Source organism: Euprymna scolopes, chromosome 1 (assembly GCF_053919585.1).
Source record: "Euprymna scolopes isolate OS-2025 chromosome 1, ASM5391958v1, whole genome shotgun sequence".
Classification (NCBI taxonomy): Eukaryota; Metazoa; Mollusca; class Cephalopoda; order Sepiida; family Sepiolidae; genus Euprymna; species Euprymna scolopes.
In genome coordinates this window covers 93142324-93169724 of record NC_136482.1, presented here as the reverse complement: position 1 = coordinate 93169724, position 27401 = coordinate 93142324, and the positions used below count along the sequence as shown (strand labels likewise).

The 27401-nt window shown below is 29.4% G+C and overlaps 1 protein-coding gene across 25 annotated transcripts in view; it reads right to left on the bottom strand.

Annotated features, from left to right (window-relative positions):
* The window catches only part of LOC145246641 (uncharacterized), a 370950-nt gene that overhangs the window by 80904 nt on the left and 262645 nt on the right, over window positions 1–27401 (bottom strand). For all 25 annotated transcript variants that reach the window (XM_080108757.1, XM_080108775.1, XM_080109282.1 and 22 more), the window contains one exon: window positions 22199–22315. In XM_080108757.1, the coding sequence (XP_079964883.1) occupies window positions 22199–22315 (117 nt within the window). The remainder of the gene's footprint in view (window positions 1–22198; window positions 22316–27401) is intronic.

Sequence of the window (27401 nt, the reverse complement as noted above, 5' to 3'; positions counted from 1 at the left end):
GTTTCAGAAAATAATGTTCAATATTGAAGGAAAATCATAAGTAAAAAGTAAAACATTTAAAAGAACAAAATACCAAAGTCTTCAATAAAAAAACAAAATGAAAACAATTGTAAAAAAAAATATTTTTTTAATGTTGTTTATTCAATTATGAAACTATAAAATAAATCAAAACAATATTTAATGAGCTGTTTGAATCAATCATTTAAATTTGATAATCAATTATTTAATATTTTTCTTTAGATTATAATCTTATTGATTAGTTACAGTATAATACATATTCAATTACTTGTAATAACAAATCTTGATTTTATTTTAATGTGCAATTATATATATATATATATATATATATATATACACACACACACAAAAAACATTAAGTAGCATTGGCATTTATAACATATCTAATCAATTTTACAGCGTTAAAATAAAAAATGTCAAGAATAATCTCCCTCTAATCATATTAGCCAACAAGAGACTGCACCTTCTTGTGCCAGAGGAAAGGAAATCTACTTCTACCACTGTGAGAAAGTGAGCAGGTAATTATCTTTTTTACGATTCAGCTATCCAAGCAATTAGACATACTCTAACTGACTGACAGCTTGGTATACTGAATCGATTCTCGCATACATCAACAGCAATTGAAATCTGTTTTGGAGAAGTTTTTCACTCAAGTATAAATTGTGATCTTTGTGAAGGCAGCATTCTTTGTCCTGGTTTCTACTCTGTGAAACAGCTCATTAGCAGGCGTAGTGACGATAGTCACAATATTCAGGTTTAAAGTTGCCTTTCAGACAATATATTAGATGTACATATCTTTTTTTTTTTTTTTTTTTTTTTTTACAGGACTTGTTGCACTTTGTTACTTTTTCTTTTGTCAGAAAATTTGATTTTAACTTCTTCTGAAGAAAGATTGAGTTATTTGTGCTTGACAGGGTGTGAAAACAGAATTGTATATGGGCCATCAACCGTTAATCTCTATTGGATAGAGTCCAAAATAGAGTTTCCAATCTAATAGGACCTGCGTTGTCAATCATACTCTAACCCCTGTCCCATCACTGCAATGTTGCATCCCTGTGCTTGTTTTACAAGTATTTCAATGGAATGTGCTTCAATGAACACTTAGCACTGATACCATCCTGACGTAGATATCCTTAACTAACCTGATAGGCAGTAAAGTTCACTGCCTTCACTGTAGAAGTCCCCCAATGCCAAGAGCCATCAACTACGAAAATTTCATCCCCCAAACTGTTAGACTTCGGAATTCCCTCTCTGAATCCTGCTTCTGACTATACTAACATGCAGAAATTTAAATGTAATGTGAACAGACATCTCGCTGCCCAACTCCCTACTTGTAGTGTCCTTGTAGGCATGGTCCCTAATTCACAGTAGACCATTATGTCTCAGTGTGAATTTGCCCTGTTTGGAGTGAATACAAGTAAAAAAAAAAACAAAAAAAAAAAAAAAACAAAAGAAGGGGCAGCAATAATATCTGTTCTTTACCCACAAGTTCCTTGCTTCGTATCACACAAGGCACCACTCTTATTCGCTCCATACAAGGCATACTGCCATTTGGATGTAAGGGGCTACTATGTTAGGTCATGCCTAGATGGTTACCGGTTGAGAGCAAGAGTCCACAGATGTTCGCATTACAAGGGACTTGTCAGATGGGCACTTCTAGCATTTATTAAATTTAAATTTCTGCATGTTAGTATAGTCACAGAAGCAGGAAGGAGGGAGGGAATTCCAAAGTCTAGCAGTTTGAGGAAATAAAACTATTAAAGTAGAAAGCTTTTCGGCATCTAGTGGTTGCTAAAGTGAAGGGGTGGGATTTTGCTATCATCACAACAAAAACAAACCTTTCCCTTTTTAATTAAATTAGCATAAGAAAAAAACCCAAAACAAAGGTTGTTAATGTTTTAAAACGATATTATTTTAAAGTATAGAATAATAAATCTGATATTTGGTTACAAAGATTTTAGTATTAAAATAAAATCAAGTTGTTACAAATGATTTGCGATTGTTTGAATGCATTGCTTTCATTTTTTTTTTTTTTTTTTGCAATGAAGAAGACAATTCTTTCTGGTGCTTTAAAAATAGTGAGTGTAAGGCATTTAAGAAGAGCAGTTTCCCAGAACCATCAACAATAGTGCAAAATAGCTTCAGTAAGGGGCAGACCAAATTTTACAAACCATTACAAAAGGATATGGTTTACAGTGCCTTGAAATTTGGGCTGGTATTGGAAAAAAGGGATCGGTGGGGGTAAACAAAAAGAAAGGATGGGTATGTAAAGGTAGCAGCAACTGTCAAGGATGGATTTGAAGAGGTGTAATGATAAAACAGTCAGAAAAAAAAAAGAAAAAAAGAATTACACCATTGAACAAAATGGCAAAAATAGGTAAGATAAATATTGGCTGGGAAGAAAGAAAGATGGAAGCAATTTTTTATGATCCACATAATGATTGCTTTTCAATTAACCAGAGGAAATACCTAAATAAATCACTGAACTACTATCCTAAATAGCAAGTTACTAAATAAAATATTTCTCCCTGGCCATTTGTTTGAAAAAAATTATATATAACAAAATTTTTTTTTTTTTAATTAAAAAAAAAAATTTGTTAGCTTCTATTTAAATATTTCTACTTAACATTCACAAGATATTTATTGATCTGGTTTCATGAAATTGGAAATTAGGAATTTCCGATAAATGGTGTAAAAGTTGAGAAATTTTTCTAACTTAATATGGAAATCTTAGATTTAAAATAATTTGTACAGCTCTTGCATGCTCTAATCAAGTTTTAAAATCCCACTAATTCACAAAATAAGAATTCTTTTCTCTACTGAAGAGTACTTTTCCTATGAAGTTCTACAAGTTTATTAACACAAGTGTAACATTTCCTATACATATTCATATGTAAATCATTGCTTAAACATTTTAGTGATGTCTGCACAAACAATAATTTCTTTATTAGTAGCTGCTGGAACCTTAACACTATATTGATTTTGTAGCATCAGTAGTGCATGTATTGAAGTAAAGCCTCAATATACAAGCCTGAAAACCATGGATTTAATATTCTCCCACTTTAGTCTATCTAGACTATCACTAATAACACTTCTCAAAATTCTTAGTCCTTTTGAAAAAAAAAAAAAAAAAGATGGGGGGGGGGGTCTTGAAAAATAGAAATCACTTTAAAATGCTTTAAACTTATTATTATATTATTATTAACAACAACAACCCATAATCTTTTAAATGGTTAAAAAGTTCTATTTAAAAAATGACAAAATTTATTACAGTTTTTTTAGGTGGGGGGATTATTAAAAAAATATTTTGATTAAAGAAATAATACATGCATAATATGTATTATAAATTTAGTGTCAATAAAAATTATAAAATATCAAAATAAAATAAGCAAACTATTTTATTTTTAAATACTCAAAACAAAATGTACTACATAATACTAAAACTTTGAGAACCTTGTGTGCTTGTTTGATAGATAGAATGGGAGATAACAGTTTGTTTTTTTACCCCTTAATTTTGAGATTACACATTATCAAAAGGATGTCGTGATCAAAGAAACTGGTGAAGTAAGTAGTTCATTGTTTTAATGTCAATAAATGTTATTTATATATAAAAATGTTGCTGATGTTTTCAATAGTTGATTGACATCTTTGAAAAATATAACATTTCTCTTCATCTCTTGATGAAACGGATATTTTTAAAAAATTATTTATAATTCGAAATTTATAGAAGTAGAAGTGCCCTACCCTACACACTGAGAAATAGTACAATTAGGTTACGGGTTGAGAGCAAAAGTACACAGATGTTCTCATTACAGGGACTTATCAGATGGGCACTTCTAGAATTTATTGAATTCAAAACAAGGAACTGTCACACAATTTAGTACCAAATTTAATCTAATATATAACTGGAAGATATGCAAAGAAATGTTATCAAAAATGTTAGTGTCAGCATGCTGATATGCTGATATTACTATCTCTACATAAATTCTTTGGGTACTTATTCAGTTTTACCTCAATATTAAAAAATTATAATTGCACAAAAACTTTAATTACCTATTAGATTAAAAACAAAAAGAGTTGTACACCAAAATTTATGCAAATTCATCCAGTAATTTTATTTTATAAAATAAAATTTGATCCATAAACTATTTCTAGTCAGTATTATTATGAAGACTGCATGTTGAATTATGTCCCTTGATCATTCATTGATCTTAATGTAAGCAGAAAATGATAGAAGTTATTTCCCTGTTGAAATGCATTATTCTGTTTTTTTTTGAAAAAAAAAAAAAAAAAAAAAAAATGATGACTTCGCATTATTTCTGGTGTGCTGCCTTTTTAAAACCAAATGCACAAATACATAATAAACTTTTTGTTCCATTTTGTTTATTTTCTTTTTAGGCGCAGTCTTTAATATTTGGATAAAACTCTAAAATAATCATTATTTGTGTTACTGTAGGTTTCCAAATGATTTGATATATATACTATCAATAATATCATGAAAATAAAAAATACTTAGAAATAGAAAAGTCATAGAATGCAAATTTTATTGATAAAATATTTTTTACAACATTTTATATTCAATTTATATTCCCCCTGAGTGAATTCTAATCAATTTGAAATCATTTTGACACATTTCTGAAACACAATTTACTTAGATACAGTTTATTCACTTCCAAAGATTTTATAAAAATAATTCAAAGCAACAGATTTAAAAATTAAGTAATTTTCAAATGTTGTACAAATTGTATGGTTTTCTGTCAGCCTCTTCCATGTTTCTTTCAAATCAGAATTTTGTCTTTGATGAGTCATATGTTCTGATTAATGCAAAGAGTTTTATGAATGTGAACATTTGATGAATAAATAAAAAATGATTAGTTTTTTTTAAAGGATGAAATGAGAGTAAAAGATGTGAAATGATTGAAAGTGATAAACTTGAATGGAGAAAGGCATTTTTTTTCATGGTCGTAAATTGACAACGATTAAATCACATAAATGTGGCATTGTTCTTAGAAACTGCTTTCAATATTTTAAATATACATCCACATCCTATAAGGATGCTTCTGCAAGTTTTTAAAAACTGCCCCAAATCTACAATTTCTTTTGATAATACGTGCATCTATACATACATGTAAAACATGACAAATCTTATAGAGTTGTCTTTCCCATAAAGAACATGCAACATCCATAGTTTTAAGATTATTGGAAGAAAACCGAAAAGAAAATAGCGTGTGCAATGTTCATAAAATAACACTGTGTAGAATAACATTTTTAAAAAGGTTTTCCTTTAATTTTAAAAGCAAAAATTTTTTGACAAATATTGAAACTCAATAACTTTGAATCCTCATCACATCAAAATGTCATCAACATCCTCAATTATAAAATATCAGATGCATTTTCTTTCAAAAAGGAATCTGTCAATTAATGACAGATTTCTTGCATGCATCCTTGCAGCAGCAGTGGCATTCACCGTAGGCAGATTGTACCGGTACTGGAGTGTTGACATTCTCATACATACAGTGCTTGGTATTCCAAAATGGTCACTCATCTGATACTGGCCAGGTTCAATGTTGCTTATGTGATCTAATGAAAACCTGTGTGTCAATGTGATTATGCTGTATATATATATATATATATATATATATATATATATATATATATTTGCAGGTCTTGTAATTACCTTTACCATTAGACCCTCCTACCAATGATAAATTAAATTACTAAATGATTTTCAGATCTTATGGATGACATAAAATATCATAATGTGCTCCTCAAGTTTCAATGATGGGAACTCCATGTATGATTGATTAACCTACTGCCTAGAAGGACAATGCATATCCTTCAAACGAGCACCTGAATGATGAGAAGTGCATAGTTAATCAAAGACTCATCTCTAACCCCACTTCTTCTGACCCCTCTCATTGCTTAATGAAGGGAGAAATCCAAGATAACCAGAAACACTGCTGGGATTAGAAAGAAGGATTGGTGTTATTTCAGTGATTTCCTTCTAGAATTAGGAGAGATGGATTATACTTTTACAACTCATGGTATTCTCAAATGGTCAGCCATTTAAGTATTTATTGACCAAGCTCAACATTACTGCACTTTAATGATCTGACAAGATCAAGGTTGTATGATACGTAGATGAGGATGTGGTATTGAAAAAGAATTGTGAATGAAGTTGATTCTCTTTCAAAAAATTTCGCATGTGCAATAACAATTCGTTTTATAAATTAATTATGTATTAACCTTTAAAAAATAGTGGACAAAGTTATCAGTAATATTGGAATGTAAATTATTAATTAAAAATAAATAGATCAAATTAATGTTTGATTTGAATGAGTGCTCATCATTTAAACAATTTAATGTTTGAATTGAGCTATGAGTAAAGACTCACATTTTATGAGTAACTACACAGTGTTATGAAAAAAAAACGTTTACTAATTCTACCACCATCAGCACTTGGCTGAGGGACATGTTTTGGCCACAGAAAACAAGCATTTTTACATGACATTCACCAAGAGACAAATTTAGTGACACCATATCTAATCATGCTCAAAGGAGAAACATCTACGTTTAAAATTATATTTCATACAAATTTGAATTAAAGTTCAAATGGATTTTACCCTAAATTTTCATTTGTCTTATTTTAAAGTTGTTATTGATTGAGATTGTCGGACTGACTTCCTCATCTTGGTTGTTATTGTCACAACGTTTCGGCCGTTTTGCCCTCCGGCCTTCGTCAGGTGTTTTGTATCGAACTGGGGAACCGTTTGTTAGGAGTCTCGAACCCAACCCTTTATTATTATTACGGGGGTACCGTGTTCGGACTCCAGCTAGGCTTTGGGACATAGTTGCTGATTCTCTGTTTTGAATGTTACTTTTTCACGTCCAGGATTGAACTCAGCACCTTTGGGTAACTGTAAACTTTGATACAACGTCTAGGACAACTCGGCCATATGTCACTAGGACAATTCTTAGTTGTTTTTTTTGTTAATGTTAAACCTATGTTGTTATTCAAGATTTTCTCTCTCTATCAGAGGTGTCCAAATTGCATTCAGCTCTATGCTTGGTTTGCTCAGTAGGTTGTTTTGTCCGAGCATGTGAGCTGTTTCTTTAAGTTTTCTCACTTTCCAGTGGGTCTCTCTGTTTATTATTTTTACTTCATCTCATAGGGAGCGATGGTCCCCCCTCTCCATCCAGACATGGTTGGCTATACCCGATTTTTCCGTCTCCCCTTTAGTTACCGCTTTTCGGTGTTCTTCCCCCCTTACTATAAGGGGGTGGCATGTTTCACCCTTGTAAACCTTTCTGCAACTGCATGGGATGGAGTATATGCAGTTTTTGGTCATGTTATCCTCCATGCGGGGCTTCACTCGTACCAGGTGTCATCTGAGTGTTGACTCGCTCTTGAATACCGTCCTGATGTTGTAGGGGGCACATATTCTCTGAATCTTTTCAGAGATGCCTCGTATGTATGGTAGGCAGACCGTTGGAGGTTTTTGGGTTTCATTCTCCTCTCTTATACTCTTAACAGCTTGATACAAAACACCCGACAAAGGCCGGAGGGCAAAACGGCCGAAACGTTGTGACAATAACAACCAAGATGAGGAAGTCAGTCCGACAATCTCAATCAATGAAAACACCTTATCTCAAAAATACAGACAATTATTAAAGCTGTTAGTTTGAAACATTGTTTTTATTAATAAATTCTAATAGCAAAATCATGTTTTTACTAAAAGAATAAGTTCTGTTAGTTATACAATCTTAACAGCAATTTTATAATAGAATATCAAATAATTAGCCACTCCAGGAAGAAATCTAGACATAATACTAAGCAGATAACAAAATAATAGATTTAATTCTTATAAAAATAATTTATATAGCTTACATGGGATATCACAGTTGTGTTTGTTTATGAATTGTCTAACATTTATTTAATCATTAAAATAAATAAAAATAAAAAGTAAATATATATATATAAAAAGGTACTTTATCTCCACCAACGAGGTTATGGTTTTCAATTCATTGATTTGTCACTATGTTTTCATAAAGTAGCGCATTTAATCATGATCTAACTTAGAACTGATGTCAATGTCACAGAAGGTAAAAGTTACACTTTTAATGATAACTTAGCCTTTGTTCATTGTGGGGAATCTTTCAATTTCTGATGCTCTTCATGCAAAAATTCTAACCAGATAAGATGAATAGGTTTGGAATAATCAGCATTTCTATAGCATAACTTTGGGAATATAGAAAAATAAGGATCAGATAAGAATTCGGCACATCCTTATGTTGTCAAGCAGAAGTATACATTAATCCACATAACCTACTGTAACTGATAAATTCTATACTATTAGTTAAACACATGTCATTATTTTACTCATCACTTTGTAGTAGGGAGATTATGTTCACATCTTTTTCTAATGGTATTGGTGTGTAATTACACATAATACATCAAATAGGATTTGAATTGGCATAGTTAATTCCATAGTCCAGCGATATTCATTTTGCCAATCAGAACTAACATATACATTAAAAATAGCAAACATTGAATATAAGACGGGAAGAAACGATTACTTACTCATATGCAATTAAAAAAAGAAAAAAAGTACAGAATTATTGTCAATATTTTCAGATCACATAACTAAACTAATTCTTCATAAATAAATCTTAAGTTGTCTTAATTTAGTTATTTTAATACTTTAGACATTATAAAATTCACTACAACATTTCTAATAATTTCATTGGAAGAAAAGAAAAGTTATATCCTTAATATCTACGTATGAATATTATGTAAGCCGAGTTTCAATGGTTAACCATTTGTTTGAAGTGATGTAAGGGATACATTTACATATTTATACATGAAAAAAAATGTTTTATAAATTTTTACATAAGAATATAGGTTAATCCAAAATATTTTTATCATCTGGAACTCCAAATCATTTACTACAGGCATATGACATAGCTACATATCTAGCTATTGTACGATAAAAAGCTGTATAAAAAATGCCAAATGTAATATACACTACAAAATTTCAGCTTAGCAATATATTAATATCATAAAACATTAAATACTAATATTAAGTTACTCAAATAATATTGAAACTATCCATTCAAATAATCTTCCAAAACTACAAATTGTGTAAATTTGAATCATAACTTAAATAATAAAAAATATAAATTTATTACTTTTTAATAACATTTCATTTTATATTTGACTCATAGGACATTTTTAGACATTAAATATCAATCAGAATTCCAAGTACACATTTTCAATATTTCTTAAATCAACATTAATGCATCATTTTTATAATTAAACTTGCATTTAATCAACTAATTTTACTTTTAAATAACATTTTTTTTACACTCCCAATTTTTGTAAATAGTAAAAAAAAAAAAAAGAAAGCATTTTAATCATGAGATTTAAAAAAAAAAATAATATACCTTTCTCAAAGAAAACTTAATTTTACTTTGAAAATTTTTCAACCACAGCCATTTTTTTTAAAAAGTAAATATCTTATATGTAGTTGTTATTCTGTGTTACATAGTAAACATAAATCTAAAACATAAAAATAACAAAAAAAAAAAAGTAAACTAAAAAAAAAAACAGATTCATAAATCTAGTGAACCATACTTTGAGAATTGCTGCCAGATGTTTAGCTCCTAAATTAACATGCCACAAGTGCAAACGTGAAATAGAAGCCATGTTAAAGGTTCATAATCAGTGAGTGCAGAGAGAATGACAATATATACCACTTATATGAAAAGCAGACAAAATGCACAAATATTGTCATTAAAATTGATATAATAATAGTAATGTCAGCTGGATTAGTAATAAAATGGTAGTAAAAATGCAGTGTGTCAGGACAAATTTTGGAAAGCCTGCTGCTACATTTCATTTTCACTAAAATTATTTAAGATAAATATTAATCAAAATGCATTTTTGTAGTTACCTTATTCCCTTGTCAGTAAAAATTTCGGCTACAGTTTTACATGCATATAAAAACCTCAACTACAGGAGAAACTAAACTTGAAAAATTCATTTATGGAATAATTTTGTGACTGAAGCATAATTCTTAAATTTTTAATTTTACTGTTTTAATGTTCTTTTATCAAATATTAAACAGTTGCTTCAATTTGAAACCCTACTTTTTTATTTTAAAGTAAATGCAGCATTCAGTTAAAGTTAAATGAGAATCAAAGCTATAGCAATGTAGCTTAATGTTTAAAACTAACGAAAGAACCAGAAAACGGTATAAATATGCATATATTAAATAACAAAAAATAACAGCACTTGTAAAGAGAATAACAATAAGTTGATTGTAAACAAAAGTGCCAATGATCTTAGGCAGAGTGCACAAATACTTTGATTTGTAAGAGGAATATAGTTTTGACACACAATATATAACAAATATAACTACAATTTCTCAATTTAAAAATAAAATGAAAATTTATAATTCCTACTTTATGAAAAAATTGAAAATTAATGAACATCTTTAGAAAACAAAATATTTCCTCATTGAAATACAATAAGTTTGAACATATGATTACTTTTTAGTATAAAAAATTTTTAGCACACAAAAATACAGTAAATATAAATTACAAAAGCAAAGAAACAAAAACTAAGTGTTTTTTCATCAAACTATTTTATGAGAAATTGCAGACATAAAATTTGTTTCATATCAAATTTCATACTATCCTAGCTATATTTCATACTTAAATCTTAACATTTACATTATATATATATATGTTTTCAAACAATTTTTTTATTTAAACTACTCTTCTTTAGAAATATATTGGAAACACGAGTCAGGCAAAAGTCATAACATTTCCAAAATAATATTCAGTATACACTTTTGTGAATCAATTTATTTTAACTATTATCCCCCCCCCATTTGTTATTTTGATTAAATATTATGGGGTTATATTTTAGTAAAACGCATCACTTATGTTGTAAATTTATAAATAGAAGAGGAAAACAAAGTTTAGGAAATTCAATAAGTCATATAATTTAGCAAATACAGATAGAAATTCAGATCCACAAATTACTGTACGGCCATAGCATTAACCAATAACTTATAAAAACTGCATCTACAAAGGATTCTATAACATTCTAAACAAATTATACATATACATATATATATATATATATATATATATATATATATAAACAGTATTTAAGTTTCTGTAGTAATAAATTAAAAACCAATTATTGAACAGAAAGAGAGAGAGAGCAGTGATAGACATGCAATACAAGAAAAACAGCCATCTTCTGAGTTATTTGCCACTCAAAGAGAATCTTGTCTCCTCATAGAAACAAGATCAACTATTTAATATCCAAGATGACATGATGCTTTAAAAGGAGGGAACTAAAAAATAAGAAAGTTTTGCTGCAGCTGTCTAATCAAAACAATTTACGATTTCATCAGGAAAAAATATTTAACTCTCCTGAAATTGATAATTTAAGCAGAAATTGTGTAACCTGCCCAAAATATCCTTTTTTTTTTTTTTTTAAGAAAATGAAACCTATACAATCTAGCAAAACAAATACAATATAGTGGTAGACAAAATTCAGAAAAGAATATATATAGTAATATATATTATAGATTTATTAAAATTTTACTGATCTGCCATATTGTATGATTCATCTCCATGCCATCTGCAAAATATTATCAATTCGTGTAAAGGCAGGATGAACAGATTTTATTAGTTAGCCTATTATCAATCAAATAACACTAATAGATGTATAATACCAGATAACTTGAAACTGTCTGCACATCTTTGGTATATATTTCTGTCTTCAGTATCATAGCATCTGGTTAACAATGGGAACCAGTAAAAATCAAATCTACCAACTTTAACATTCTTCATAAATATTTTCTTTCTAGTTTTAGGATGTCAAAACAATCCTGGTTACAGTTATAAAACTTTCAATGAATTTACTTTAAATGTACATAATAATATATTCAAAATACCTTGCATGTATACTTAATTTTATATTTAATTGTTTAATGAATTAATTTATACATTTAGTTTTAAGCTGTATTTAAGCTATGTTTATGTACTTATGTATTTTAAGCTATGTTTATGTACATTTTGTTTCTGTAAAGAGTTATTTCTCCAAACTTACTTGTGCATTAATCATGGCTGGCATTTGTACATATGTTGAAAATGTACATATACCATAGAATTAAATTAAAATGTCTTTATTTTCAATCACATTCACGAATTAGTAATTAATATAAATTGGAGGTTCCTCTTGTGGAAAATGCATATTTCTAAATTTGTATGATTGTTTATACATCAGGTCATCCCGGTATGACATTCCAATATCATTTTAGAAATGAAATGTTCAACAATGCTGCCATCATTATTGGTAGCCTGTGATCACTATACCTTAATAATCGTAAGGGACAGGTCACAAGAGATGAGATATGAAACCCATGAAGACAATTAGAGATGCAATTATAAGTAATTTGCTTATCCTGAAACGATTCATTGAAGAATTCTGACAAAGTTGATCTGGTTGGAAGTAAACTTTCTGTCAAAAGAACCAAAGACACTCGGAAAGCCGTGTTATCAAAACTATTATATAAAAAAAAAAAAAAAAAAATAGAATATGATTTTTCTTTTTAAATGCAAGTAGAAATGCAAAACCAAATCAAAGATACCTGCAGAAAATACAATTATCGTTCTTTATTTTTCAAAGAAAATTAAAATAAATGCCAATTATTTTAGATAACAAATATATACACTTTCAGATGAAAAATCTTAATTGAATTGATGGCATGAAGATTCAATCAAGATAAAAGTTAGGTTTTCTACCAAAACTGTTCAAACTTTAAAAAAAAAATAAATCACCATTTTAAATGACTAAAAAAAATAAAAATAAAATGAAAAAAATAAAAATAAAATGAAAAAAAATAAATAAAAATAAAATGAAAAAAAAAAAAAAAAAAAAAAAAAAAAACGTTTTGCAGGTACACTTTCAAGAATCAGTTAATATTTTAATCTAAAAAATTTCCACTTCTATAAAATTATTTCATTACACCCTCAAAAGACAGTATATTTGGTAAGAATCTTACTTTCAGAAATGCAAAAACTGGAGATGAGAAATTAAAGATATCAGAATAATCTTTATATTAATCCTTTTCAAAAGGAAATATTTTAGTTGTCTTGTTAACCGATTTTAATCTGTTATTTTAGTGAGTAGAGCCAGCAGCACAAGCTTTATTGGGAAAAGGCCAAGGAATGAAAAGCAAGAATAAAATAAAATAAAGTAAAATTCCAACAAGACTTTCCATTGGTCTGTCCCTTACCTCTCCTCATCTACTATCCAATGGTTAGTAATGTTATAATTCGTTCGACGACTCATCAGCTTCGAACAGATGTTGAAGGTCCAGCAAGCCAGATTGCTAAACAAGAAAAGTCTACAGTCAGGAGTGTGTAGTCTTCTCCATGCACCATACATAGGAAGGTTGGAAGTCATGCATGACAAAAACAAAGAATGATAGGAAAGAATAGAAGGAAGAATAGGAAGAGAAGGAAGGAAGAGTTGCTATCATTCTAAGAAAACTAATTGCTTAGGGATTCTTAGATTGCAAATTTAAATATTCAGACAAAAGTTTTGAATTAAAATTTAAGGAACTATTAATAAAAAATGTAACATACATGCATCGATTTTACATAGGTGAAGTTTACATACAAATAGATATTAGAGGCATAATTTATATACAAGTACTCATGTGCAATTAAAGTTAACAGCTTTTGGTTCTTAAAACATAAAGAGACAGATATGTGTAAAAAAAAGAAGTGGATGGTTAAGAACCTTGTATTGGAATCGGATAGAATTTATTTAAAGAAAAGTTACACTTTATTAAAATGGTTGTTAGTGATTGAAGAGGAAAGATAGGATAAACATGCTTTGGAAAGCCAAGGAATTGTGAAGTTCTTAAAAAAAATAAATAATTAAAAAAATAACTGAATATATATGACTTACACAAACTGACATATACAAACTGTCTGGCTGAACTTTGGCAACACCAGCTCAATTAATACAAAAGATAAAGTTTTAACTACTGTTTAAATATAGCATAAGATAATTATTGCTTCTCCAATCATAAGTAAAAGAAATATATATATATATATATATATATAAGACTAAATTATTAATTTAAGTGTAATAAATTAATAAGCATTAGTTTATATTGTTATCTAACTACTTCTAAAATTATTTTCATTGTTTTTTTTTAGGGGGGGGTATGTAAAAAAAAAAAAAATGTCTACATACATAAATAATTGACAACAATTATATTTAAATATTAAAAAATCTCCGTAAATGGACAATACATCTGAAGAAAGTTGGAAGATACACTAGCATAAATACTGATAATGACAAATCTGAAGAAGACCAATGTAAATTATAACTATCCACCCCCTTAAAAAAAAAAAAAAAAAATCAAACAAAATCATCTGAAATAGGCAACAGAAACTTATTTCATTGTATAATTTTAGTGTTAATTGATTGTTGAATGGAAAATATATTAAATTTCAGTTGTATTTTGGTATTCTCATTCAGTTGTAAATGAACAACTTGGTCAGAAAATTTGATGATTCTCATTACTTAAAAAAGGATATTTTATTCATACTGATAAAAAAAAAATCAATGACTAAAATATTTAAATATCCTGCAATCAATTATTTCATATTAGCATTCAATAGTTTACCCTCTACTCCCTGCAAAAAAAAGAAAAGAAAATGTCCAAGACCATACATCGCTATAATATCAAAGAACCTGTCTAGTTTGCATCTATTGTCATTGATAACATACAAATTACACACTCGGCATTCTGATTCTTCCATTTCCTTTGTGAAAATTTGACCCATGTTCTTTACAAGAAAAATAAAAGTATTTCTATTCACTATGTAACCAATATCTCTTTAAACACCTTTGTTTTAAACTAGTCAATCACATACCTTTTTTTCTCTTTTTTAAGATATGGGGCCACAGGTGAGCTTGGTGCTAAACCCTGTCAATCACAACCTTGTCTCTATAATATATAAGAGCCCATTTCTTTAATATAAATTGTCATCGATAGCATATGGCCTACAAACTCAATATTTTATTCCGATTCTACAGTTTCTTTTTGAAAACTTGACCCATATTCTAAAACATATTTCTACTCACTTTATGAAATAAAATTGTATCCCATTCAAAATTATCTTACAATGATAACATTTCAATAATAAACAATAAAGACAGCAACAGGGAGATGGCAGTTCGTTCCACAGAAACATTTTCACTTAGAAATGTTGGGGACCTTCACGCGGTCCTTCCTGTAAGTACCTGATGTCTTAATTCTAACTAGAAAAACATCAAGGAAACAAATGCCAACAATAATCATCCGATTCATACAGAATGTATGATGCTCAAAAATTACAACAGCAATATATTACATTTATCAAGGCTTTGCTTTATTATTACATAACCAACCTGTTGTATATAGCTCATACAGTAGCTGATCAGACTGAACATCTTTCAGCTAGAATAAAGGTTCTGTTTTAAAGCTTGGATTTGCACTTTTACTTTTTTTTTTTAGTTTATTACTTAATATTAATAGTTCAAGTAAAGAAACAATCAACGTTAACTTTTTATCTGTTTTGTTTAAAATATTAAAAAATATATTAAAATCAGAATATTATAATTTGAAACAAGTTCTATGAATATTCTATATATATTTCACCTGACTACAACTTGGATATCTTCAAGTCCAGCATAAACAAGTTCCTGATAAACCGCCCCCTTAAGACACTTTATCAGATCTCCATTACTAACGATTAATACGATATTGTCCCATTGATTACTGTACACGCAATAACCCTTATCCCCGAGTGGCCTCCGGGCCTTGGTAAATGGTGACTTCCATGTAAATATATATATATTTTCAAATAAATATATTTGCATTTTAATGCAAATATATTTATTTGAAAAAAGAAAAGAAAAAAAGTAGTTTAATATTTTTCTCAGGAACGGTTATTTGTATGTCTAAAAAAAAAAAAGTGTTTTATCATTAATCAGTGTTTAACCATTAATGAAAAAAAAAAAAAAAAAAAAAAAAAAACAAGTACAAAAAAGTAAAAAAAAATCCAGATTTTCTGTTCATTATAGAAAATATATTAATGCAAAAATATCAGCAAGACCTTTGAATATTGCAAAATTCCCATGAGGTCATTTAGGTCAAATCTTGTAACAAAATGACTCATCACAATAATTTATCTTTGAACTACTCAAAGATTTGTTGTAGATTAAAGTGGTTGCTGTGCACAATTTAATTACCTCTATATAATATACACTATAATATACATATAATATTTTCAATGAAAAAATAAATTTCCTCAAAGAAAACTCAAAATGTAAATGAAACAGATTATCATTGAACCAACTATTTTCCAAAGTTTTTTTAAAAAATACAATATACCAAATTTGGTGTGGTTTCTTAGTTACAAAATATGAGGATATATTTTATATGAAGGTATGATTAAGCAAATACAATATATTTTAAATTAAATATAATCATTAGTTCAGATTATTTTAAAGCATTAATATAAAAATTTTCAATATATTTCACAGATGACACTTATATATCGAGTTACCTACACCTTGGAAAGTTAAATATTTTTTAAATATTGAAAAAGAGCAAAATGAAAGATTTTATGCAAGAATTACTGAAATCATTACAAAGGCCCAGAGTTAATATCTGCACAATAATAAGTCAATATTTTATTAAATATTAAACTACAATATAAGAGAAATATTGAAAGAACTAAAATAATTAGTCAAATATTCTCTTCAAAAACTCATTTAAAAAGAATTATTCTCGATTGTAGTTAGCAATTTGAAAAATATGCAAATTAAAAGCAGATTGAAACTTTATATGATCGTTAGAAGAAAATGTTATAAATAGTAGTAGTAGGATAAGAAGAGGAGGAAGAGTTCTTATAAATTACTAATTATATCTATTTGACATCGACCAGAATTCATTACTTTGATTTTTTTGTTTCACTTTAAAATACCCCCCCCCTAAATATATGATTTATAAAGTTAAAGTTAATTACATTTGTGCTTTGTACTAAAATTATTAATCGCTGAGTTTTTGGTTCTACAACCATATTGTATTCACCTGCCAAAACAATGTTATTCTTTGGAAAAGGAAACATTTTATGTTTTTAAATGTATATACAGTTGGATTCTTTTCTAAAATTATAACAACTAGTTTAGGAATACAGATGAACCAACTTTTGCCTATGAACCTTTATTCTAGCTGAAAACAAGTTACCAATTAACAATTTAAAGGTTTAAGAATCACTTAAATACAATGTTTAGTCCAGAAATTTATTAAACTCATAAAATTATAACTATTGATGTTAAGGTACTGTTGTAATAGAAATTCTTAAAAGGTAAGCAGCATTTTAATTAAGAAAAGTAATGATAATATTTAGCTGCTCCACCCACGACAATTAGCATTGCATCACATCTATACTTTTATTAATCTAGAGATTATAAAAAATTTAAATGTAAAAATATTGAACTTTTGTTGAGTATATTTTTATTCTACAATAGTATCTTGTTTTCCCTTCAAAAAAAAGTTAGAAATTACTTTCTAATAGACAATTTAAAAGTTTCATAATTTGTTTAAGGTAACTCTTTATTATTATTTTTTCTTTTAATAAAATTTTGTCTTATTTTACACAATTTAAAATTAATAATTCAATATGTAATTAGGTCAAATGATGTTCAAATTCTGCCATTTTGATGAAATGCAATGATTGGTCAAATCTATGTCAATTAGCTCGAAATATGAATACTGATGAATCACTAAAAAGTATATTAAAATTAGTTCCATAAATTAATAACTAACAGGAATAGGACTGTGAGAGAAGATTCTTCCTCCTACTATAATATCACTAATCAAAAGTAAAATATTGATAGTATTAAAGATGTATTTGATATAATCAATTCAAAATACATTTTTAAGAACATGGCCCAATGTTTGCTAAAAATAATTGATGAATTTTTTTTTTTATTAAATTTTTTTTATTACATTTTCACCCCAAACAAGGCACATTGCCACTTTGGTGTAGGGAGCTACTATCAGGGTCAGCAACTACTGGGGCACTATGTAGGGATTTGGGCAGCAAGATGTCGGTTCACGTTGCACTTGAACTTCTGCATGTCAATACAGTTAGGGAAGCAGGATCCTGGAATGGAATTCCAGAGTCTAGCGGTTCTGGGGAAGAAACTACTGGAGTAGAAAGATCTTTTACATCTAGGGATCTCTACTGTGTGGGGGTGGGATTTAGCTGCCTGTCGGGTTTGTCGAGGGTATCTGCGATCTAGAAGTGATGTTTGTTGTTCTTGCTGGTCAGGGAAACGGGTTGGAAACGTAACTATTTGTGATAGGGAGTGAGATATAGCAAAACTATGTGTTGTGCTGCCCGCTGCATCTGTGTGAGTAGAGAATCCCAACCAGTTTTTTGTGGTGAACATTAAAATCACCAAATACATGGACTTGGGCGTTAGTGTCGAGGGATAGATTTTGTATTAGAAAAACTATTAAGCATTTACAGCTGAACATTTTAGCTGGCTCTAATCTATATATATATATATATAATGAAAAAAAAAATCAACAATGATGACACTTCTCAAAATCAGGTGGATAGGATAGTCTCTTGAATCAACTTGTTAAAACTTTTTTTAGATTTAGAGAGGCTTAATTCTTGGACCAGAGACGTCACAAATGTAAGGGTCATCTTTCAGTATGGACAGATAGTTAAGCACTCATATCCTTGGAACTCCTTCAGCATGCTTCTCACCAGGTTGCACAATAGCAAGTTAGATCTTGTGGTTTGAGGTCTTTTTTTTTTTTTTTTTTTTCTTTTTTCAAGGAAAAGCTTATATGGTCAATTTTTGACACCAGTCTTCTACTGATCTTATTCTAGTGGCAGATTCATTATGAAAGGTTTAGAAAATCAGCTTGTGCTCTAGCATGTCATAGATATGATCAACCCATCTTAGTTGGAACTGAGAAAGTATAAACACTAGGGGTTTGATGTTCAGTCATTTGCTGTGTGAAACCCTTTGAGCTATCAACCAAGAAGGATGCTAATGTGAAAAAACTCAAATCATAAACCAACAAATAGAAATATGGTTTCAGATTTATTATAAAATAAAAAAACTGGAAATTGGCTTTTTGGAAGTTACTTGAAATAACCTAACATCATCATCTCAACAAAGTACACAAACTCAACTATATCCTGATTGATTTTAGCATCACTCTGCAGCTTGAAAAACCCTGAACTACTGCATTATTTGACTTTCTTTAAGTTTCTTTTTTCTTTTTTTTTTTTTTTTTTTGATTAAAGACATCATTTGAACCTCTACAACTGTTTATATTACGATTTGTTCAACCTCGGTTGATAGAACTGACTAAAAGTTGTAAGCCTGATTTAATGACAGTTTAAGATTTTGTTTTGCTTGTATCAAATAATCTTTCAGTAATCTTTATTGATTCACCAAATGAAATGAGGACAAAAACAGGAAATATATTTGGAAAATTAAATAAAGTTTATAAAATATACATTATATTACAGATAAGCATTTTTATTAGGTCACTGGAAAAAATGATTAAGGTAGTGAAGAAAAAAAAAAACAAAACAAAAAAAAAAAAACAACCCCAAAACTGTAGTTGGCACCAAATGTCAATCTTTATGTGAAAACCAAAATGAAATGTGCACTTGGTAGCAAACAACATTGTTACTAGCAAGTACATTAGAAAACAAAACAAATTTGGTCTTATGGATTTCATGTAAAATCTCAGAAGTAAACTATATTTATGGAACAAGTGTATTAGAAAAGATGTAAAATTGAAGATCAAATTGATTTGTGGCACCCCAGAACGAACAGCTACTAAAAAGGAGAGATTTTGTCTTAAAACCGATTTTTTAAAACTTTCTGGTTTATAGTTTATGATAAAGATTTTTACAGGTTTTTTTTTTTGGGGGGGGGGGAGAAATTATCATTTAAAAACATCTTTAATACAGTCAAATATTTTTTAAAAATATCTTTCAAACTATGTGACATTTCTATACAAACATTTTAAATTAAATGTTTCTTTTGTTTGTTTATACATTTTACTTAAGTTTTGTAATATAAAACTAATTAAAAAAAAATGTTAAAAACTATCAAAAATTAATTACAAAACATTTAGTTAATAAAGCTGTTTCTTTTTTTAATTAAAAAATGTTGATGACACAAAATGTTTTAAATAAAACTATGTATTTTTTTAGGTTACTAGCGTGACGTCTTTGCTGTTACGACCACCGTCAAACCGGAAGTGACGTAGGTTTAGATTAAGGCTAGACAATCGAAAAGAGGGGTGACTTTCGAAAATATTGGCGAAAAAAGCGACCCCTCCCTGTAGAAAAGTGCCCAGTTGAGGGTGAAGAAATTTATGTTTTTAGCCAATTTTTTGGTATTTGTTGTCTGAAGGGTCGAGCTTCAAAATGATACTGATCTTGTGAAAATCCATCACCTCTATCAAAAGCTTTAGGCAGACATGCAAACATACATACATACATTTATATATTGGTAGCTCAAATTTTCAACCCAAACCAATTAAAAAGCTTGCCCTATCTCTGAATACCCTTTATGTAAAATTTCAAATGTTTAGACCAGAAATTGTCTGAGTAATTTGGTAGAGACTGCAGAGGTCAATTTTTTTTTAATTATGACCCTTTAATATTTATTGTTTTAGGCTCAAATCAAGTTATTAAGTTAGATCCATGTCCAAGGAACATATATCTAAAATTTCAAGTGTTTATACCCAAAATTTGCGTAGGTGTTTGGTAGAGTTCTCAAAGGTCAAATCGTTGAACTTTGACCCCTTAACAGCCAAATTTCTGGCTAAAAACGGATTACAAAAATTTTCCCAAATCTCAGTACCCTGTATATCAAATTTCCAGTCTGTAGACTGAAAATTGACAGAGTTATTGCGTAGGGAAATGTATACAGACAGACACACACACTTTTATAGATATATAGATTAGTAAAACATTTTGTAAATCAAACTTTTTAAAAAATACTGTAATGATAATTCAGTGGGGAAAAAAAAATGTATTCAAGCAAAATGTGTTGTTTTTCATTGTTCATTCTAATGTGTCCCCACATACATTTGATCCAAGTTTTCATACTAATAATAACGTGTAGCTCACAATGCTTCAAAGTTATAAAATCTGCTCAGTATAGAGAACAGATTTGTAAATATGAAATATTGAATGACAAAATTTGTGCAGAAAAGTTTAGAAAAATTACAATTCCAATACAATTCCAATACAATTTAATATGATTCCACGAATTGTAATAAAAACCCAAAACAAATATCACCATGCTATATTTGCACCAAAATAATTGTGATTAGTATTCCCAATTATGTATCATAAATTTTACCTTTTTAAGTTTTTTCTTGTCCTCACGTATAACAACTGTTTTTAAGTACAAAACATTTTTAAATCTTGGCAAGGAAAAAAAAAAGTTATCCTATTGAAATTGCTTCCATTTAAACTTAAAACCCCTCAAAATTGCTGTTTGTTTTCAAAACAAATAGTTTTTTTTTTCTTTTTTTTTTTTAATAGAAATTAGAGTATTTAGTTGGAATCATTCCAATCATTGAAGTCATTAAAAATTAGAGTAAGCAACCATTAATTTATTTTAAACTTCACTAAATTTTATATTTTTTATAGCATGCAAGAGTTTTGTCATTTTTTTTAATGTGACAAATATATTAACAAATAACATACAAGTGAATGAAATGTTTGGCCAGTAAACAAGAAGAATGAAAAATGTTTAGTTTGCAATCATGTTAAAACCTAAAGAAATCTGAGTGTTTAGAAGAAAGAGAAAGGAATGAAAAAGAAAGAGAAGAATAGTCAAACAAACTTGTCATGCGGCGTCAGATGCAATGAAAAAAAAATGAAGCAAACATATGAGGCAGACGCGTGAACAACTGAGCAGAAGGCCAGGCAATAATAGTCACCATGGACATCATGGCAGATATAAAAATTCAAATTTAAAGAAAAGTAAATAAAAAGTCATAGCAAAAGCTAGAAGAAATGGTCAACTTACCACTTCATATAATCTCTCTTCCACTTGTTTCATTTCTTTCTGTTGTTGGTAAAGAGTCTCTTCTAATTGAGCAACCTTTGCATTTTTTTCAGCAAGTTCTACACTGACTTGACTGGTCTGAAATACATTATAAAATAGATTTAATGGAATCGTATATAGAAAAGATAAAATAATTGCCAGAATGTGAAAACTTCAATGACTGAAGAGAGAGGGGGGGGACGAAAACAACTTTAGGAGTGTCCAAAAACAATAAAAAACAAAAACAAAACAATTATTTGATATTTTGATAGTATAATTGCAATGTAATTTTTGTAAGCATAAGAAAAAAAAAAAGACGACGATCTTCAGCAACCAAATTTTTGGTAACTAGTGAACATATTTTGAAAATACTTGCCAAGAGATCATGCATAAATTTACTACCTCAATCATGTCATTAGCTGAAAGAAATAAGTTTAGCTTGAAAGTGTATCCGATACAATTCAACTGCCACACTTTTATAAACAAAATAGAACACGCATTTTCAAACTGACTTTATCTAAGAATAACATTTCTACGAAAAATCCCACACAATTTATAGTGATTTCTTACAAATTAAATAAATTTCTAACCTTAAAGGTTTCCATATTTCCTGCCAAACTAAAGTCCATTGCATCACCACTGTGTTGCTGAAGTTACTGCACATACACTTTCAACGAAAATACCACCAAACCAGCAGCAAAATCTTACTTTTTCATTATAGAGGCCTGATAGACTATTTTCTATTCAGAGCTTTTTTTTTACTGACTACTTTCCTACTCTCATGACTAGCAGCATACAAAAATTTAAATATGATGTGAACAAACACCTTCCTGCCCAATTCTCCATCAGTTACTCCTTATGCTTTAAGGATTGTTTTTAAGATGGGGGGGGGGAGTAAAAAAAAAAATTAACTTTGACAAATTTAAAAAAAAAAAAATAAAAAAAAAATATTTTTTTCCATTACATCTTTACAAGCAAATTAAATTTACCCGTTTTTTTTTTTTTTTGGGGGGGGGGGGATTGAATACACAAATACTTATTTCTGATAATGGTTTCTAATGTTTCTAATGATAAAAAAAAATAACCCTATCCAGTGCAAATCAATTTACCAACGAATATTTAAACAAAAACTACACTCCCATTGTGGTGTCTAGCAAACTACTCAGCCAATTTTGGGTCTAAACATTTGAAATTTATACATAACGGGTATTCAGACATGCGGCAAGCATTTTAATCAGTTTTTTTTGGGGGGGGGGGAGATTTGGCAGCCAAAAGAGTTGACCTTTGCAGATTCTACCAAATTCCTCCACCAATTTTGGATCTAAAAACTTGAAATTTTAGATGTAGGTAACTTGGACATTTTGATTTGAGACCAAAATAATGTTAAAGGGGTCAAAGTTAAAAAAAAAAATTGACCTCTGTGGTCTCTACAAAATTACTCAGACAAATTTTGGTCTAAACATTTGAAATCTTACATAAAGTGTATTCACACGTAGGGCAAGTTGTGAACAGTACATAGGGCCCGAGCAAAGCCGGGCTGAACTGCTAGTTGAACTATAAAACGAAAAATAAAATAAAATTATTGAAGACTTCTACCCCCATAATAACCGATGGAATGAGAACAATATATCCCAGTGGATTAAATAAATGGTCGTTTGAAATTTTGTACAGTTCAACAAGGCATAACTGAAGGCCAGAGATAACATCGGCTAAACTGTTGTGATAATAACGTTAAAGATGAGAACAATAGTCCAATTGATCCAGATCATAAAACTCATTTAAGAAAAAAAATAAATAAACATAAAAATATCCAAATCATTTTGTAAAATTGATGTTATTTAGTATTTATCTTGCTTCAAAATTTACTATAATGTAATTAGTAGATAACTAAATTAAAACTACTTTTGCAAAAACATCAATTTCAATTGTGCATGTAGTAAACCGATCATATTTCCAATGGCTTTCAAAGTACACATTTTGAACACAGCAAGAAAATCAATTCTCATACAATTCAGATACAAATCATTCATTTTTCACATCCTATGTTCACATTTGATATTCCAAAGCTTTCCATTTTAAATTTTCACATTCAAACTCAAGTGTTAGTGGAAATCATTAAAACACAAAAAATTCTCTCCACAAATTAATCAACATTGATTTCTTATTCTTAAAAATAGTTAGTAAAAAGCAGACACAGTAAATACACAAGACAAATATCTCACCATTAACATTGTGTATTGTAGGGAAAATGTATTTTTACAACTAAAGCAATAAAAGTAAATATATTTACATAAGACTGTAATTCATATTTTAAAATCATGTTAAAAAAGCAATACCATAAAGATTAATTACTTTTAACAATGGTAGATAAATATTTCTTTTTAAGTTTTATGTTAAAAGTAAAGTTTTCTTGCATTAAATCAGAATGTCAGCCTATTATAAAGACAAAAACAAAAAAATTATTTTTTTTGTTTTTGTCACATGATGGTTGTGAACTGACTGATTATTTAATAAAATCCCATATGATTGCAAATCAGATTTGATGACCGAGTTTCCTGGATTGCAATTACAATTCACTTGCAATTCAAATGAGTTCAAGATCTGTTTTGACAACTAAGATCTACAGCATCAGCTTATTGCCAATTTTTTTTTTTTTTTCACCAAGCACATAAAGGCTTTGGAGATATTACGTCACATGTCAGGATCTACAAATTGTGGCAGAGCATGTGGTTGAACCATCAAAGTTTCCTTCTGATGAGAGGAATGTTGTTCCCTCTGATGAACAACTATGTTTTTAACATTGGCCTTTGGGCTGAGATCACAGTGTAGTATCTGTTCTTCAGATGCTGCACTTAAATTTCGTGTTCTGTCAGTGGAGAAGTCCTTCACGACCAAGACAATTTTAAATTTTTGTTCCTTTTACTCCATGTTAAAAAAACGACCCTGGTGTCTAATTCTGTCCCGTGGGGAGGCATTGTAAATAGGAACTATGTTTTTAACATTGGCAAACACATGCAGACAAGGCTGCAATGGTTGATTAATGTATCAAAATAATGGCTTCTTGTCAATGAAGATGCATAAATATACATCATATCATGCAACAGACCATTGAATGGAAAGAGTGCGCCTAACAATTTGGGAGAGGAATAATCAGGAAAATCTGGTCATTGTTCAAGTAATCACCGCTGATCTTAATTGTTTGATATTATTCATCTCCATCCTAATCTTCCAGTAGTTCAATTGAAGTTTATTTTTTTTTTTACAAGGAAGTCACCACTTATCAAGGCCTGGAGGCCACTCGGGGATAAGGGTTATTGCGTGTACAGTAAGCAATCAGATAATATCGTAGTAATCGTGAGTAATGGAGATCTGATAAAGTGTCTTACTTAAGGGGGCGGTTTATCAGGAACTCGTTTATGTTGGACTTGAAGACATCCAAGTTGTAGTTAGGTGGGAAACAGGCAAACGGAAGAGAGTTCCACAGGCATGCACTTCTAAGAAAGAAGCTTTGTTCATGGAATCTACGTTTGGATTTAGGCACAGATAAAGGGTGGGGAAAATTACTGACAGTGGCTTCAGCTAGACGGGTGTTTTTCGTGAAAGATTGGCGAGGGGGGACCAGAGATTGGAGCTCAGATGAGCACTTGCCATGGAAATAGCGATAAAACAAAGACAGGCTCACAACGTCCATTCTGTGGGAGAGAGGTTGCAGGGAAGAGAAAAAGGCACCCCCCACTAGACTACAAAGTCTATTTTGTACTCTGTCAAGGCAGGATAGGATGTTTTTAGCAGCTCATGCCCAGACATGGCAGCAGAGTTCTCGAATGGATTTGTCACTGTTTATGTACAACCTTTGAAAAGTTTGGTCGTGCTCGAAATTTTGATAGAAATTTTAATTCTGATTTTCCAAAATTTGATGTATGGGTCTGATATTTTATGATGACAGTAAGCGCTATGCAAAATTAAAGCCTGATCAGATAAAGTTTTTGAGTGATCAACACATGCATATTGTCATGATTTGGTTTGGTTTACCTGTTTAGCAACAAATCTTTTTTAGTTATTTAATGTTGAAACACTATAACTATTATGCATGATATATGATTGAATAAAATTTGTTTTAGCCATAGCCAGGAGATTTCAAGTTCAATATTAGCACATTAATAGAGGCCAATAGATACAATTGGATTTGACCACAACATAGCCAACTTCAGTCCACTATGATGTCCATTTGGCCAATCTACACTTTCATACTCTGAAGAGGATCATATCCTATTACATGGAGAGAGGCCCCACCATTGTAATTGATTTCAATCCAACAGAATATACATATTAATTGAAATCTCGGATGACAAGATCTCCGAAAATTGCATGTTGTATAATAACAATATTCTACATTTTCTTTTTTTCATAGAAATCGCTCCAAACAAGGCATGAAGCCACTGTAAGGATATATATTTATAAGGAAATGTTTCTTTAATTATACCAATTCTTTAATTTATTAAGTTTGATGTAATTACAGAGCATTGAACAAATAAATGACAAAAGTCTATATTTCAAATTTCAAGATGTTGACAGAATTGTGCATGTCAACTTACTTAAAGGAATAAACGGTAAAATGGTCAACATCTTGAAATTTGAAATATAGACTTTTGTCATATATATATATATAACTTCAAGGTTAAAAATAAGCTAACAAAAAGTATTTTGGTAGATTCCGGCTTAAGAAGTTGGCAATGATATTTTGTTTGAAGCAATATCGATTGAAGAAGCTTGCATTATTTATATTCAAAAAGTATGCTTTTTTTTGCTCTTAAAGCAGCGTTAGATTAATTAATGAATATATCTGTCCAACATCACGCCCTTTTCATGCAACAAAGCATCAATATTATACAAATTAAGTTGAAGTAGTTTGCTTGAAGCATTGTTTAATGTGTATATAAGAAGAAATTTAAGTTTATACAAAGCAGAACAATGCAGAGATATGACGGATAGACTCAAACTGATGCAACTTAAGATATAATAGCGGGTTCCACTATTATATCTTAAGTTGCGTCAGTTTGAGCCTATCCATCACATCCTTGCATTGTTCTGCCTTCAATAAACTTAAATTTCTTCTCATACAAAATGTTTAAAAACTGGCTAAAAATAAAAAGTATATACACAAAAATCTTGAATTTATTGAGTA